The 18114-nt window shown below is 55.2% G+C and overlaps 1 protein-coding gene across 2 annotated transcripts in view; it reads right to left on the reverse strand.

The window, feature by feature from the left end:
- Ajap1 (adherens junctions associated protein 1) overlaps positions 1 to 18114 on the reverse strand; it is a 112462-nt gene that overhangs the window by 46242 nt on the left and 48106 nt on the right. For both annotated transcript variants that reach the window (NM_001101014.2, XM_039110790.2), the window contains exon 2: positions 13688 to 14490. In NM_001101014.2, the coding sequence (NP_001094484.1) occupies positions 13688 to 14490 (803 nt within the window). The remainder of the gene's footprint in view (positions 1 to 13687; positions 14491 to 18114) is intronic.

The following is an 18114-nucleotide window of genomic DNA, read 5'->3' on the forward strand; positions in this document are numbered from 1 at the left end:
CCTGCATCCGTCCTGCGCCCCGCTCCTCTGGGCAAGTGGAAAGCCCTACACTGCTCACAGCAGGAACCAGCACCAGCAGGCCTTCTAGAGCTCTGAGAGCCAACCCTGCAGCCCCAGGGTCACCAGCTCATCTTGGGATCACAGGCACCGGTCTCCTCAAGCTGTGGCTGTACCTCTCAGGTAAGCCCGTGACTCTGAGGGATGAGGCTCCTCAAGCCCCCTTTTACCTGCCTGCCTGTTTATTCAGGGGGATTCCAAAGTCTCGACTTTCTCAGGATACATATTCACATAAGAACAGGGCTGTATACCCAGGTGGATAACCACAGTACCGTGAAGGAGTCAGAGCCAATGTGAACTCCCATGAGACAACAGCCTGAACATCCTAGGAAGTCTGGGGGGTCAAGTCTGCAGAACTAGACCAAGAGGAGACAGGGAAGAGGGCAGCAGCAGACAGGCTTGGCAGGACATGAAGGCTTTGGGTGTCTGATCCAGCGTGCGAGACCACTCTACAGAGTGTACGGGGCAAGGCCAGGCAGTATTCCTGAAAGCACCTGTTTACCTGTTTTGGGTACCCAGTTCCATGTGCCCCAGCAGGCACTGGTAATTGGTAATCCAGGGTTATTTATTGACTGCTCTTGGCAGGGGGTCGGCCTTCTTCACTCTGGCAGGCTACTCAATATCCACCGCTGGCCTTCCCTCTGGGGAAGATGGATGTTCTGGGCTGAATGGCTGCTGGGAACGTGAATGAACGCCAGGTAAGGGGCTTCTGCTGCTCCGTTAACAGGGACACAGCAGGCCTTCCAGGCGGAGATGGTTCTGGGAGGGAAATGATAGCTCGTGATCACTGTGACTAAAGTTTGTAGGAAAGAGAGATGAACGGAGCAGAGCCTCTCCAGGGCCTAGCTGGGCGAGCCCTGGCTGAAATTGGACTTCCCTGACCCAACCACCCTGCAGACTCTTCCTTGTCTTTCCTTGGGTTGAGAAGTTTGTAGGTGTTTACACAAAGCAGATCTCTGACAGGATTCCCTTCCCTCTGCACACTATCTCCTCACACCCATCTCAACTCCCCCCCCCCCCCATCAAGTCACGCAGGGCCATGGCTCTGAGAAGCACTCTGTGTTGCTAAGCAAAGGTTACAAAACGAAGGGAGGGGGGAGTCACGTGGGCTAACCTGGGCACCCAGGAACACTGAAGTCCTGACCCTGGCACCTGTGGATGGGACATTGTGGAAGGCCAGTTTCTGTGGATGGAACGAAATTGGCAAGCGTGAGACGGGATCTTTCTAGATTATCAGAAGATTCCCCCAAGTCCAAGGCACCGAATTTCACCACTACTCCCAGTCTGCAAACTGGAGTCTTAACCCCCAACACCTATGAATGTGGCCTTGTTACAGGAGTTCACCAAGCAACCATAAAGTCCTAACAGTCGGGGTCCCTGAGAGGAAGGACAGCTCTGGGCAGAAGCACACACAAAAGGAAGTGGTGTCTGTCCCTCCACAAGCCACCAGAGGTGGGGGTAGAAGAGAAAACTTGTCCCCCTCAGCTTCAGAAGGAACCAACCCTGCCTGTTGCTGGGGGACATGGCCCCCACCCCTAGCCTCCCGGGGGCCTTCATGTGACCAGCTAGCCAGAAGCCACCGAGTTCAAGACCGAACCCAGGGCCTTGCGCTTGCTAGGCAAGCGCTTTACCACTGAGCTAAATCCCCAACCCCTCGTGCTCACAAGGAACCGGACACTGCAGCTGGACAAGAAGGACCTCAGTATGGAAGTGTGCACAGACAGCATCTCTCTGCCTGTGTCCAACAGTGAGAAGGGATGGGTCCTTGGTGGAGGATACGGACGCTGTGTAGACCTTACCCTGTCCCTGCGGCCTGCCCCACCTCTGCCAATAATCACCTTGTCCTGATCGGAGAAGTTGGGGCGCTTTTCTGTTTATTGTAGATGATGCTTTAGGAGAGGAAGTCCAGGGAGCTGATTATTCGTTAGTGAATGAACCTTCTCTGGGAATTCCAATAGAATTCACCTCAAGGGCTTTCTTCCAAGCTGCCTCCTACCAGTAAGCACTGTATTACCCAGGGCTGAGTGGACCCTCGGCACAATGAGTAAGTCTCCTTGTAGATATCGGGAACAAGGTTCACCCTGAGTGGGCAGAGGGAGATGGATGAAGGGTCTATAACCAAGGTCAGATTCCAGTAGACACGCAGAGAGGCATGTGTCCATGGTTCCTCTGGATCCTGGAGCTGAGGACAGCCCGAGAGCATGCCAGAAGAAAAGAGCCCGAGGCCTAGCTAGGGAAATGTCAAGAACTCTACCAAGTACACTCCGCTCTGCTCTGAGGTGCCAGCACCCAGCACCCAGCCATCTGCCACTGAAGACGGAGTTCCAGAACAGTGCACCTGGGTTCAGCACTGAGCACAACTCGGCTGGGCTCCCTGTGCCTTCCCTGATCATAGTGGAGGGTTGGAAGGTTGTGGGTGGCCGTCCCTGCACCCACTGTTCCCTCTTACCCCCCAAGTCAGGTCTTCAGTCATCCTAACAGCCCTTTGGCACGGAGCTGGAGGAGCTGAGAGCTCTGCGTCTGGATCCACAGGCAGCAGGAAGACAGAAATGACACTGGGCCTGGCTTGAGCATCTGAGACCCCCAGTGACCACTTCCTTCAGCAAGGCCACACACGCTAATAGTGCCTCCTTATAGGCCTGGGCGGGGGGACGCTTTCATTCAGGCCACCGCAGCACCCAGCAGGCAATGGTGGCAGCTACAGGGTCAGCCATGCACAGACACTACACTCAGACCCACTCCCCACCCTGACTGGGCTCACCCCGCCAGATAGCACCAGACGGGACAGACAGACTTGGATCAGGAATCTCGCTGGGTTGTGGGCTGAGGCTTAGGCCTTGTCTGTTCAGGGGTTCATAGCTGCTGAGGGAAGTCTTTGTCCCACTGTTCTGAGGTGGTTGTAGGTTCTAACAGCCTGGCAGGACCCGCTTCATGCTCATCCCAGACGTGGTCAAGATCCGTCTCCTCCTGACGTGGGTAGCATGCCCAGCTTCTCAGTGTTTGTGTCTGAAGCAGCCCAGAATCCCAAGCATGTAGATCTCTACCCCCACAGGCTCCTTGTTGGCCCCTTCACAGCTCTGTCTCGTCCATCAGACTAGAAGGCGGGCCTCCAGTGAGCCTGTTCACAGAACACTTTTGGATGAGCACCCCCGCCTGATGGTACCCCACCAGTTACAGGTAGATTAAAGCCCTGCTTACACTCAGATGAGGGTGCCACAGACAGCATCATGGGATATTGTAGAATCGCCTTCAGTGTGCTTGACACCTGACTCAGGGTCGGGCGCAGGGAACACACATGGACACTGCAGTCTATCTGCTTCCCAGGAGTAACAGTGTGGTTACCTATGAGAGGTCCGTGATAGCAGCCACCAGCTGCAGAGGCCAGGGTGAGCTGACCGGTGGGGTACCTGCTCTCGAGGCCCTAAATAACACTCTCAGGGATCTGAAGCTCCAGCAACATCACGGGAAGAATCGGGGATGGGACCAGAGGTGTGCTGGGGCCTCAGGAAGGAGAGGTGCAGCTGTCAGCGTGCCTCTGGGCCTACTGCACTCTGAGCTTCCCAGGGCTGCACTCTGCGGTCTCAGCCGAGCTGAGGGATGGGAGGGTTTATCATCGCCTGGTATTTACCCGCCTCAGCCTGGGAAAGGGCACCTGGAGTGTTGAGAGCTGCGGGCTGATGACTCACAGAGGAACAGATGTCACCCACGCCACGAAGTGAACAGCTGCATAGGTAGTACTCTACAGAGGGGGCTGGGCTGGGCCTTCCGTGGGGATCTGACACCCGGAAGAGGCCAAGGAAGAGGGTGGGGCACGCAAGGGGCATCCCTTTGGGGTGTGCCTTTCCTTCGCTGTCTTAGGTCTGTTTCAAGAGGTGGAGGGTGCCGGAGAGATGGCTTAGTGCTGAAGAGTACTTAGAGCTCTTCCAGAGGACCTGAATCTGGTTGCTAGTACCACCCATGCTGGGCAGTTCACAATCCCCTGTAACCCCAGCTCTGAGAGGACCCGGGGAACCCCCTGACACTTGGACTCATCATGCACACAGAGACATACATGATTTAAATAGTAATATACAGCTCTTTAAAATGGGGTTGGGGTGGGGGACAACTCAAGACCGCGCCAGACGCCCATCCGCTGCTCCTTGCCGTGGGCGGGTACTATCCCAGCTGTAAAGGGACGTCACAAAAGCAGAGAGATCTTGTCCCTCGTGGCAAAACGGGGGTCTCCCCAGCTTCTTTCCAGTGTCTGCTTCCACATGTCTCTGCCGTCGTTGGCCAGACTTGACCCCCTACCTGCCCAGGAGCCAGTCTCCCACAGGGACATCAGACTGATGTCTTCTGCACCGGCATCCACTCCTGATATCCCTGCTGTACAGACTTTTCCCACTGTCTCTTAAGCAGTCAGCCTGCCTCCTAAATCCATTGCAGTCAGCCTCCTGCCCACCTGCTCCAATGGGTCTTTCCTCCTTTGCAAGGTCCACACCCGCCCTGAAAAAGGGGAGCAACCTTGGGCCTCCTCTCTCACCCACATCTACCTGACCTTACTACCTTCCCATCATCCTCTTCCCAGACAGCCCCAACCTCCTCCCAGGCTGCCTGCCCTCTGCCCATGCAAACCATCACTTCGACAGCGGTCAGGCCACACACCATGGGCGTCTTTTAAACTCCACTCAGGTTTTCCAGTCACCCCAAGGGTAGCCTCACAAACCAAGTACCCCAGGCGTCTTTCTTAGGTCATTGTCACGTGCAGGTTTTAAAAGTCCCCTGGGTCCTGTATTTTGAAGCTTTGACCACTGCCTGGGTGCCACTGGATAGTAATGGGGCCTGTGAGAGATAAGGTTCAGGGAGCCCTTGAAGGTCATTAGGGTGTGCCCCTGAAGGGGACTGTGGGAACCTGCTTTCTGCATCTGGTACTTTACGCCCAGACATGCAATGAACCTCAACCCATGTTTCACACGAAGAGCCAAAGCTGCCTCAGGGCCAAGCCAACAGTCACTCCTAGAAGTGATACCTTCAAAGCTGGATCGAAAACCTTTCCTCTTAAGTTGAGTTGCCTCAGGGCATTTGATGGGAAGCTGACCAATACACACTTCTAATAAAGCAGCTAAAAGGACCAGGCTGTGTCCAGCTGGTTAAAAACTCTCCATCCCGTGGAAGGCAAGGGCTTCTCAGACTGCAGTCTTGGACCTTCCAGACTGCTCTTCTCCCCATCATTCACAGTGGATTCCTCTCTACAAGATGGCCGCCGGTACTCCCTGGGTTCTTGTCCTCACCCCTCTCTGCCTCCACTCACTGTCCCATCCACAACTGTCCGTAGAGCAGCGGGTTTTCCCAGAGCCACAGCTAGTCACTCTGTGATCCCACCATACTTACTTTATGTCCACAACTGTATGTGTGACTTAAGTGTGCATGCTTTTGACCGTGAGCAGAAGTGACCGCCTGTGCCGTGATCTGAGGACGATCTTAAGTGTGGGTCCTTCCATCCTGTTTGAGACGGGATCCCTTGCTGGGTTCTGCATCCACGGGGCCGTCTAGGAGCCTCTGGGAAATGACCTATTTCCGGTTGCCATCTTACCATAGGATGATGATGTCATAGAAATGTATGACACGCACAGTTTAACACGGGCCCTGGGGATTTGAACTTGGGTCCTCACTTTTGTATCAGAGTGTTCTACCCACTGAGCCATCTCCTAGACCAACCCCATCTTGCTGCATGTTCCTATGTTCTCACAGCAGTGATTGACTGGGCACCTTTGGGGCCCCCCCCCCCCGTCCTGCCCACTCCTAGTTTCCCACACCTGAGGTGCCTCATTTGCTCCTGCACTGTTCTCGCTCGTCCTGCCCTGCTCTTTCTCTTCGTGGACCCTCTGTATCGCTGCTGCCTCCTCTGCTGCTCTCAGGTCCATCCGCACGACTAGCTCAGAGAGCAGCGTCTCTGAGGCATCTCTCTCCCTCCCACGTGCCTCTCCTCCCACCCGAGTGGCAGAAGCAGAGCCTGAGATGTTTCTCGTGCCTGCTGTTTGAGGTGGGAAGATGTGGGGTCGGGGGTGGGGGTTTGCATCACTACCCTCTGCTGTGACCGCAACGCACACAGATTCTCAGGTGCCGGGAGATGCGTGGGTGGATGACAGTTCTTGTGGGCAGGGCCCACGGGACGTAGAGACTTCCTGTGCATTGAGCTTGGCCAGCTTCGCTGACGGTTCCAGGGCAAGACATGCCTCCTCCAGGACCCATCTTCTTCAGGCCTCACCTTCTCTAAGCCCTGCCTTCCCAGGCCACATCTCCCAAGAGAACACTCACTCTCACCCCAGCGCTCTCTCGGGGAGCCCAGAACCTGCCCACGTGGTCCTACCTCCCTCTCCGGCAAAGAGGATTTGGAGCGGGATGTGTGGTGGAGAAATCCTGCAGAAAAACCCTGACACTCCAAAACCACAGGGCGTGGACGGTTCAGCCCGAGAGGACCCTTCTTATCTGTCCCTGAGTTAACTCCCAGAACCTCCGGTGTGATCTCATTTAGACAAAAGGCCCCACAGAAGCAATGGGGTCAAGCGCCTGGTGCGCAAGTATGACGATTATCCAAGTGGACACAAATCCAAGGCAGACGGCCTTACAGGACAGACAGACGTGTACAGGAATGATAACCGTGGGAAGAGGTCAGGGGGTCAGAGCCAAACAGCCACAGTCTAAGAATGGCCTGGAGCCTCAGGAGCTCACAGGCACAGAGGAAGCTCCGGTGGGGCCACCAATGACAGCATGTCCCTCCCCCAGCCAAAGCCTAGCCTCCAGCCTCCAGGGCTTTAAGAGAACACATTTGCTCAAAACATGTGATCATGGGTCAGGACAGCTCCAGCGCGAACACACACACACACACACACACAAAGCTGGGTGACGGTAAGACTGGACCGTGGTGCTGGCACATAGAGGATAGCTCTTTGTCACATGACTGACTCCCACTATGAAGGACGGGAACACTTCCTACACCACAGAACAGGAGTTTGACAGGCGAATCTTAGGTCTGCCCCCCTGCTCTCACAAAGCGCCATGGAATGGTGGGCCTGTTGCCCCATGGTGAGAGGGTCCTGGGGTCCGGAGGAATACCACAGAAGACAGAGGGACAGAGAGACTGAGACAGACAGCCATCTGCAATGTCGGCTTTGGGGAGAGTAATGAAGGAGGCAGAAGGCATTTGCACTTTGAGCCTCCACACGGAGATGCCCCAAGACAGCCCAGAAGGTGGTTGTGGATGCACCCTACATGCATGGCCACTGGCCACAGTGCTAATATCCACACACAGACACAGCCCAGCACAGAACAACCTTGGAAGACGAAAGTCACTTTTCGATTGTGCAAACAAAAAGCCACAAGACCAGCGAGGTCACACAGTGCATTCAAGGACGCACAGGGATGGCACCCTCCCCTCCCACAGGCACAGGTCTTGGCTCCTCAGCTGGCCCCCCAGGCACCTCCCTGGGTAGACATCTGCTCTCTACCCCATGACAAATTTGCCTCTCACGGCTGGAAGAAACTTCTAGACAGGAACCTCCCTTCCTCCTTTCCTGCTGACTTTGCACCCCGACAAACGGAATGTGAGGTGTTGGGTTTTGGGGCTCACTGATGCGCATCTGAGCAGAGACGTGCAGCCTTGTCTCTGTGTCTGACCATCTGGTACATCTTCCAGGAGAAGAGCTGCCGAAGTTCTGGCTGACACTCCGGAATCTGGCTGCTGTGACAGGGAGAACTGGGAACTCACCTGCTGCTAGGGTGGGGGTGACAAATCTCTACTGACATGTCTGTCTATCAGGGAGACTCTTTTTAAAAAATTATTTTATGTAGCTGTCTTCAGCCAAACCAGAAGAGGACATCAGATCCCATTACAGATGGTTGTGAGCCACCATGTGGTTGCTGGGATTTGAACCCAGGACCTCTGGAAGAACTCTTAACCACTGAGCCATCTCTCTAGCCTAGGGAGGCCCTTTCTAACTTGATATCTGACAGCCTCCAGGCAGGACCCTCCTGTACAAGGGCAAAGGCAGATCAGAGTTCATCAGAGAAAAGCCACTTGTCACCCCAAAATGAAAACTGGATCCCACTCCATGATGGCCAGGCACTCAATCCAGCTGGCCATGACAGGTGAATGTGGACTGGGCTTTGGAGGCAGGAAGGTGCAGGTCAATTCAGAGACACAGCATTGTGCTTCAGAATCAGCCTCCCACCACGGACTCCAGGTTTCTAGAGACTCTGCCCACCCCACGAATCAGTCATAGCCACCGTCCCGCAAACTGCTTTCCCCTCTGGCCCCAACATCTCCAGTGTCACTCACAAAGTTGTGGCTCTGTGACAACTCTGCTGTCCTTATGCAGGTGTGGATCCTGACCTGTCTCACTTTCCAATCTTCAAGCCTCTTGGATCAAGAGCACAAAGAGGCTAGGCTGCCCAGCTCCCCACCTATGCCCAGCAGAGGTCCAGTCTTTTACATCAACTAAACAGGGAGTTGATGGTTTGGTTCATGAGTGATCAAGTCAGAGATTGTAAAGTTGCTGTTCTTGTACCAGCAGATGATGACGCTAAAAATGGCATCCCGTCTGATTCCTAGGCTCAGTGCTTGGGATGGCTCCCCAGGCGTAGATAACAGCCACACACCCAGCCGTACGTGTGTTGCACCGAGTTGCTACCGGTGCAGTATTTCGTGGCATGTGCGATATAAGATGTAGTCATCAGGGTGCACTCGTGAGACTCCCCAACCCTGCTTACCCAGCAGCCCCGCCTCAGAGAGGAAACTGCTTTCTAGGCAGAAGAACTTTCGGTGGTCTCCACTGCTCTATACCCACCCTTCTGCAGGCAGAGATAGCTCTCTAGGTCCCACAGCCAGGGAAAGAAGTGAAAATCAGTTTCCACCACTCCCAGGCAGCCAGTGCTCTGGACAGGCAGTGGGCGGGGCCGGCCTGGGAGAGCCTCCCACTCCCGCTGTGCTCTCAGAAGGAGAACAAGCCTCTGGGGGGGGGGGGGGGGGACAAAGGGAGCTGAAGATGCGCTGAGCACAATAAACCAAGGCCACAGCACAGGAACTGGAAATGAAAAGAGGCAGACTGAGCTCTCCCCAGGAGGGGAGAGCTGAAGTGAGTCTCCCTCCACCTCACTGTGAGATGGGCTTCACTCAGCAAATGCAGACTCTGTGGGACTGGGGGTTGGCTGGCCATCCTGCACCCTCATCCATGACTATAAACACCCATGGATGGCATCTTCCGGCACCGCAGTTTTCACAGGTCCTGGGCCTTGTCAACTGAGACTCCGGGGGCCACAGCTTAGTGTGTTTCAGGGCTTCATATACTTTTGTTCTTTGATACTTTCCTCCCAATTAAGCCACTCAAAGACTTTTGAAGTTCATGAGCCATTTACTTCAGACGCCATTAAATTAAGGACAGATCCACTTTCCCCGGTAGCAAACACCCGGCGACTTAATTAAAAGGGGCTCGATGTTTAAATGGGCGCAGTGCCTCTCAACAAAGGAGCTGGCTTCTCATGGGTGTAACTGCTTCTCATTTCCTTCCACTCAGACTCCAGCCTTCGGAGGAATTTTCACTGTCAGCGGGATCCTAGGGCCAGCAGTCACCTTGTCCGGGACAGTTGGCCACTGAGGTACTGAGGAAACGACCCCCAGTGCTTACGAAAGACAGACCTAAAAGTCACGGAGGCCTGGTGGTAAGGCACACAAAGCAACCCCAAATCATCCCTGGACACGCGAATGGACGCAGGTGGTACTCAAGAGGCATCTAAACCTGGAATCACAAGACGGAGCGGATCGGAGGAGAGAGACCTTCAGTGAGGTCCCCATCTTCCAGGCTGGGCTGCCGGCCTAGGCAGCTCACAGACAGAGAGACCAGAACATCCCAGCTGAGGAAAGCGTCTCACCCCTCAGAGTGCTCTGGGAATCATAGGCACAAGCTACCACACAGGTCCAGGAGCACTGACCTCAGTCAACGCCCATCTCCAGGCGTTCCCGCAGCGGGCACATCCATTAGCCAAACTCCACAGGCTTTCGTTCCCCATGAACTCCTTTGAGAGCTAAAGACAAAAACTCAGGCAAGGACTTCCTGCTTCTCCTGGGAGACTCCAGTTTCTGGTGTGAGCTGAGGGTTGTGAGCAGTGGACAGCACCGCCCTGCAGGGAGCCTACCTCCCTAGCCCCAGGCTAACTGCTGACCCGGCTGGCCCTCTGCTGCCAGCCCTCACCTAAGGCTTCCGCTGCTCCTCACCTCGGTGCCCGTGGACCGGGTGATTTTCCATCCCAAGCCATGCCAGACTAGAGCAGTCACATCTCTTCAGAGAGCATCAAGGTCAGAGATGAGGCCTTGGGACTTCATGAGAAGATTCCTCAAAGCTCGTAGTAGCCAATCAGCACAAGGATATGAAATGGGAGTTGCCGCTGTCATTTAGGTTGCTGTTCCCATCTCGTCATCTTCAACACAGCCATCACCACCATCATCATCATCACCATCACCACCACCATCACCACCACCACCACCATCATTACCACCATCACCATCACCACCACCACCATCACCACCAACACCATCACCACCACCATCATCACCACCATCACCATCACCACCACCACCATCATCACTACCATCACCACCATCACCACCAACACTACCATCACCACCATCATCACCATCACCACCACCATCATCACCACCATCACCATCACCACCACCACCATCATCACTACCATCACCACCATCACCACCATTACTACCATCACCACCATCATCACCATCACCACCATCATCATCACCACCATCATCACCATCATCACCATCACCACCATCACCATCAACACCACCATTGGCATCACTGTGACTATCCTTATAGTTTATCAGCACCACACACAGCTACCCCATGCCAGACCCTAAGTTCCGGAAGGGAAGTGTGTACTTGGATCTCACACGACATCATGAGGCAGTTTTCTCTCTGTTTCTGTGGAGAGGGGTGAGTGTGTCACCTAAGCTTGTGACTCTAAAACCCAGGGACAGTCCCCAGCTGTCTGACCTGTCATCTGCTCCAAAAGAGAGGAGCTTTCTAGAAATCCCAGAGGCTATTCTTTTAACCTGAGGCCCTGAGTAACTCCGGAGCTGCTAATGTGGCAATCCCACATTACCAACAGGAATGCCCAGGCCTCAGGCAGACTTGTGGGAGCATGTAGCCTGACCCTTTGGCCTCAGTTAGGTGTGGGAGTGTGTAACCCGACCATTCACAGATTCTTCTGCACAGAAATGGAGAAACCCAAATGACTCAATTCCCAAGCCAGACTCCAAAGATGTCTCTATGGAGAGCAGAACTGATTGTAGGGAAGCCCAGGTCCAAGTTCCAAGACGCCATCAGCAGGAACTGGGCAAATCCAGGGGATGATGGTACAACCCTCTGGTCCCTGCTGAGCTATTCTGCTCAGAGACAGCTGAGTGCTTCCTGAGTTACCCTAGCTGGGTATAAAACTGCACAAAGGCGTGGGGAACTCTCTGCAGGAAATAGCCTCTGCTCTCAGCACTGATCCCAGAGGTGTGAGGGGAGATGCAGCCACAAAAATCAGAGGTCATGTCACAGCCGGACTGGCAGCCCTCTCCAAGCCTCCTCGATGCAGCCATGGAGGGTGCCACGGGCCACAGCTGAGAGATCCTCTACAGCATCTCTCCACCTCAGATTCCACACGATGTAGGTGCACAAGGGTCGCCCTTTGCAGTGTGCAAGACACCCAGGTCTGTCTCATGGAGGCTGAGGGAGCAACACAGTCAAAACTCCCTTCAGGTATCTCCACCCAGGAACCTTACAAGGATAGGAGGGTACATGGCCAGCCTTCCCTCACTCATCCAAGAGCCCATTTCCAGCACCACGGCCAGCTCCCACAAGTCGCCTCTGCTGAGACCAGCTCCCAACAGAGCCAGCTCAGAGGCCTCCCTTCTCTTCCCTGCCACTGGCACCCAGACCTGCATTTACAATTCTGTATATTCGAGGCAAACACACGTATTTCCCTCTTCTGAATCTGTTTTGCTAAACAAATTAATCTAGCGGCAGATTATATTATGGAGAACCATAAATCTTCCCGGAGATAAGCATCTGTAGGGTTGGATTAGCCACAGCCGATGTACCGTGAGTTAATTTGCTAAGCCTCACAGTGCTGTCCCGGGCGTTTAGCATTTGTAATAGCAGATGTAATTTGGGACAAATGGGGACTTGTTTTCTCATCCGTGTCTATACAGTAAGTGACATATTCCGGGGAGGTGGCCGTCTGAGAGGAGCGCCAAATTACATGATGTTTACGTCTGATGAGTTGGTACAGGTTGAAACAGACTCTATGGGAATTGCTTGCAGGAGTCAGGTCCTGAGATGAACAGCATCCGAGGTCCCTCTGTGACCCTCTACATTGTGTGTCCCCCTCCCCAGTCTACACTGTGTGAACCCAAGGCTACCTAGTGGGTTCCCCAGGGAGGCTATGAGATGCCTATGGAGTCCTTTATCCCCTCCCCAGGGGCCTTCGGGCTTAGCCCTGTCCTTGGTCTTGGCATGGGACAAGAGAGTCTGTTTTCACAGGCTCCCCATGAGGGCCAAGCTGCTGCAGGGTAAAACCAGTGGCCCTGCTACTCTGTGAAGGAAGGAAGGGTGTTGGCGCCTCAAGGACAAAGGGTGCTTACCCTGTGAAAACCTTTCCAAGTGTGAGTCAAAGGATGTCTACCCGCCCAAGGTCAGAGGAGGCACGAGCAGGACAAAACCAGGAGCAGAGACGCTGTGCCAACTGCCCCAGTGTGGACCTCAGGAGCTGTCGATCCCTCCTCCCTCCCATCATTCCCAGACTCACGTCTTGAGGAGGCCACTCCTCACCACCCACAACATGCCTTTCTGAATTTCCATGTCTCCGGAGGGTGGGGGAGATGCTTGTCAACAGAGGCAGACGCTGGGGCTTGTGGGAGGGGCTCTAGCTGACCGCTCCCCCCCCCCCCGCCACCACAACCATAATTGCTGGCACAGGGACAGACTGTGGCCTGGGAAATGGCCAGGACTTCTCTTGTTGCAGCCATTAGAGAATAAGGCACAAAAGAAAGCGTACCAAACTGCACAGAAGGAGATGTCTCCATCCAAGAAGCTGCAACTGTACACAGAGCCCAAGAAGACATCGGGGCCCTCAAGTCAAAACCCTGCATCTTGTCTCCTCCCTCAACTCATCCCCGGGGGCAGAGCTGAACCGTGTCTGCAGAGCTTCAGTCAGCAGTGCTGGGAGTCCGTCCCCTGATCTGGCCTTATTCTTTCTGGCTGTCCAAGGTCATTCCTAACCATGGGACAGCTCCATCTAGCAGTTCACCATCCCCGAAAGGCTGACACTCTTGGAAGTTTTGAAGACTGTATGGCCCCTTAACACTGGCATGTGACATACCCAGGAGACTGCAGCCTCAGTGTGAGCATGTATGAAGGCCCTGTCCTGCACACACACAGCACCCAACCTGTGCCTGTGGTCCACACTCAACTACTCTCTCTGCCTCTGTTTCAACTCCAGTTCTGGGCACATCTCAGTGTCTCCCTGCTCCAAACCACCCTGCATCCTGCCTCTCCCCAAACCAGGCCAGAAACACAAAGAGGTCTCCTACCTGAGGTCTCCCCCAAGATCCTGGGGGGCTGGATGTCTTTCCCATTGTTGCTGGGACTAGTGGAAGGCTCCGTTGTGCTAACCCCAACAGGGGTCCTTTTCCAGGGATCCAGGGACTCAGTGACCCCCTTAGTCTGCAGTGTCATGGCGGTGGCCGTGCTGGCCGCAGTGGTGGTGGTGGTGGCGGCCATAGTCGTCTTCCGTGTTTGCAAGATGGAGACTGTAGTGGGGCCAAAACCACCAGGGAAGGTGTTGGACTCCAGAGCTTCCTCATCCCCTGTAGGACCCCAGGCTATGAATTCTGTCTCTGTCGTGGGCCTGCCACCATGAAAGTCGAAGTCGTTGAACTCTGCATCGTGTGTGTGCCTTCTACCCCGCTTTAGGAGGCTCTGATGCTCTGCAGCCCCAGCAGTCATGGAGGATGAGGCTGATGCAGAGGTGAGGGAAGGACTGGATCGGGTGGCAGCTGGAGGCTTGGTGAGTCCCCCTTTGGGTCCGAGGGTGGCTACCTGGTCCCTGGGCCTGTGGGCCCTCCGAGCACGGGGAGTCTGCATCTGTATGGGCCCGTGGGCACGTTCAGCCCGGGCTGCACGGGGACTCCAGGCCGGTGTTGGTAGCCTCGTTGGAGGTCCAGTTCGCAGACTCCAAAGCCTCTGGGGCCTCTGTGGACGTGACAGGAGTCGGAACTCGGGCCCGGGGCCCAGTGAGTCACAGGATGGGAAGTCGACCGCAAGTTGCAGCATGGCTATCAGTATCCAGAGATGGCTTCCGAGAGAGCGGCCGGGCCAGCGAATGGGCATGGAGCTGAGGAGAGACGGCAGAGCAGTGAGCACACAGTGGGGCAGCAGGAGAGCTCTGACTAGGGCCACATTTATCCCCTCCCCGCCACTGGACAGGGACAACCTTTGACTGTAAAGAGTTCATGTGAACCTGGAAATGACTCCAGAAGCCTTCTGGGCCAGCCCAGGAGCACAGTGCCCACTGAGTGTGTCAGACAGCGGCTTCCAGCCCAGCTACCTCCTGTGTGCTAACCCAAGAGCCCTTCTATGGCAAGGGACCAAGCCACCAAAGTTCCCCCGTATCCATCTTGCAAAATGCCCCTGAAGGCTTGCCCACAATGAAACTGAGACTCCAGGAACAAGATACCAAGGGTGACAGCATCCACCCTGCAGAGCTGGGGTGTACCCACACCATAACTGACCAGCTAACTACTCAGGTCTGTGAAGGAAGAGGTCCCGGGCCCCGGGAAGCCACATGAGGCAGAAAGGCTTTCCCCTAGAACCCACGGTCTGCTCTGCTCTTCCCAAACACCATGATCCTCTGGTCCTGTGAGCTGAACACACACCTGTTTGCACTCCACCTGGACACGCCCAAGCAAAGCCTCCACGTCTGCCCTACTGCGGATGTCGCCGTGGGAACTCAGGGGAAGCTGGGAGCTTCAGCACTAGGCTCTTGCTCTGCTGATGTTTCTACCCACACCCGCCCGCCCCCACTCCAGTTTATCTCCAATGAAAACCCTGTGGAATCTCCAGATGCCCTGTGGAAACCGCTCGTTGTCAGCAGGTGCTGGGTACAGAAAGGCCAGGTGGCGCACATCTGGGCAGGGGGTGAAAGGATGTTCAGCCTGCTGGGGGCAGGTGGGAAGAGTGGTAACAGCTCATCGGGGGCCTGCTGGGACAGTCCCCCAACCCAGAGTCCATGGGCAGCTCTACGAGCCGGGCACAAGTCCCCTCTAGACCCATGGATGCTGAAACACCACAGGAAAATCCAGAACAGCATGAAGACCCACGCAACCAGGCGTGGAAAATGCAGCCCACGCTCCCTCTTCCCCACGCATAGGTAATTGAAGACTGATTATAGACGCCACTCAAAGTCTGTTCTCGGCATCAACTTCACATCAGAAAGTTAGAAGCAAACTCAAACTTCCCCAGAGGCTGTAGCGGGAGAGGGGGTGCAGGGTGTCGGGAACACTGAGCCACATACACCACAGCTATTCTCACCAGGGCCAGAAACACGTGTACACATGTGGAGTTGTTTTTCTTTATAAGGTGTCGTGTGTGTGTGTGTGTGTGTGTGTGTGTGTGTGTGTGTGTGTGTTTTGAAAAGTGACCACATGTGTCAGGGTGTGCCATTGTATACGCGTGTGAGGTCCATGTGGATGTGTGCGCTGTCAAGCAGTGGAGCACACCCAAGTGGGTGTGCGGAAGTGCAGGGTGTAACTGCTTATGCATGAGAGTCAGGGGAGGGAGTTTGTGAGTGCATGTGCCAGCATGATGCTGAGCATGTGTGGGCATGATGTGTCTCTGAGTGCTCCCGGGATGTGAGTGCTCCCCAGGGTGTGAGTGCTCCCCGGGGTGTGAGTGCTCCCGGGGTGTGAGTGCTCCCCGGGGTATGAGTGCTCCCTGGGGTGTGAGTGCTCCCCAGGGTGTGAGTGCTCCCCGGGGTGTGAGTGCTCCCCGGGGTGTGAGTGCTCCCGGGGTGTGAGTGCTCCCCGGGGTGTGAGTGCTCCCGGGGTGTGAGTGCTCCCCGGGGTGTGGGTGCTCCCCAGGGTGTGGGTGCTCCCGGGGTGTGAGTGCTCCCCAGGGTGTGAGTGCTCCCCAGGGTGTGAGTGCTCCCCGGGGTGTGAGTGCTTCCCGGGGTGTGAGTGCTCCCCCCAGGTGTAAGAGTAGGTATGCAAGAAGGCGCCACTACATCCGTGTGTGTGTGTGTGTGTGTGTGTGTGTGTGTGTGTGTGTATCCATGTGCCTTGGTGAGTGTACCCTCTCCTAGACATCTCTACTGGTCACTGCGCACAAGTGTGGATCTATGTCAATGTGAGTGTGCAAGCATGTCCTTGTTCGCCGTTCAGTATGTGTGACTGTTTGAGCATTGCTCATGTTCCTTCTCAGCCTGTTCTGAGGCGGACATGCACTGGTGCTTGGGAAGGAGGTGGTCCCTGAGAAAGGAGCTTGAGTTTGCTGGGACTAATTAGCAAAAAGGACTGGTCCCCAAACAATACGGTCTAGCTTTTTAATCAGCATGAAGGAGCTTTGTGTGAGGAAGGAGGACGTACGTACGCGTTAGGCGGATGCTTTTGCCCCTCTACCTTTGTGTCCCTTCTCTGCAGAAGCAGCCGAGCTCCAGTGGGGACAGGGTTGACATCACTGTGAGGAGAGACCCAGGTCAGTGTGAGATTCCCTTGCACTCTCCTCCAAACCTCTGGTGACCCTGTGCGGATAGATCTCGGGTCCTCTCCATGCCTGTGTTTCAGGTTGGGCATCCGCTCTCTGTAATGAGATGTTCTGGGTAGCTGTGAGGCCTCACTCGCCCTCTCAGATCCTCTAGGCTTCACCAAGCCTTGCCAGCGTCTCCAGTCACCACCGACGAAACCCAACCGGGCTCCACTAGTCACTGCCAAACCTGCCAGGACCCTTGGGGCCCTGCTAGACCCCACAAGGCCCCACTAGTTTCCTCTAGGCTACACTGGGGTCCCTGCACCCCTAGGGACCCATCAGACACTACCAGATTCCAGCAGAACACTAGATTGTCCTTCAGGTCCTACCAAGTCTTACCATATCCCTCTGGGCTCCACTTGGCCTTACCAGACTCTACTGGAACCCAGAAGCTCCCCTAGGCCCTCCTAAGCCTCTCCCAGCCCCATTGGTACCTGTACCCTAAGCTGCCCTTTGAGACCCATCCAGACCCCAGTAGCTCCACTCTGACCTCTTACCAGGCCCTTCTAGTTCCTCCACACCTATCCTGCCCTCACCAGGCTCAATCACATCTCAGTAGAACTCAGTAGGCCCAAATTATGCCAGATGCCAGCAGGCTCTACCAGATCCCTGCACCAGGTCCCTCTAAGGCGCCTCCTAGGTCCACTGGGCAGACTGAGGAGTATTGAAATCCCGAGTCTCCTACCATCAGTGCTTGGAGAAATATCACCCCAGGAAATTAAAACCTCAGTACCTAAGCCTGGGCCTGCCTCCCCGGCATAACTTCACACACAGGATATTTCTGAGATTTTTCACCAATCACGGGCTGTAATTGGTTACCATAGAAACCTCCTCATTTCCAAGACTCCCAGCTGTTATGCAGAGAACCCAACTATGGCAGTGAGGCTGGGGAGGCGGATGCTCTGCTCCTCCTCAGCCCAGCGGCTCCCTCCTAAAGGGATGCGTTTGCTCAGAGAGGAAATGGAGGGTGCGTGGGAGAGGTGGCTCTCAGCTGGGACCAGGGCTTGCCCCACTGGACTGTAGAGACGCTAAGCCCTGTATGAGGCCTAGCCTCACAGCAGTGACATCAGGGACAGCTCTCATCTGCGGGGGACATACCTGAGTGATTTAGGACCCCTGTAAACCTACCAGCCTACCAGCACCTCTTCTTCTCATGCCAGAATCCCAGGGGAGCTCGGTCCAGAGGGAGGGGCCCTCAGGTGTGCTCAGCTACAAA

The sequence above is a fragment of the Rattus norvegicus genome, chromosome 5 (assembly GCF_036323735.1).
Source record: "Rattus norvegicus strain BN/NHsdMcwi chromosome 5, GRCr8, whole genome shotgun sequence".
Lineage (NCBI taxonomy): Eukaryota > Metazoa > Chordata > Mammalia > Rodentia > Muridae > Rattus > Rattus norvegicus.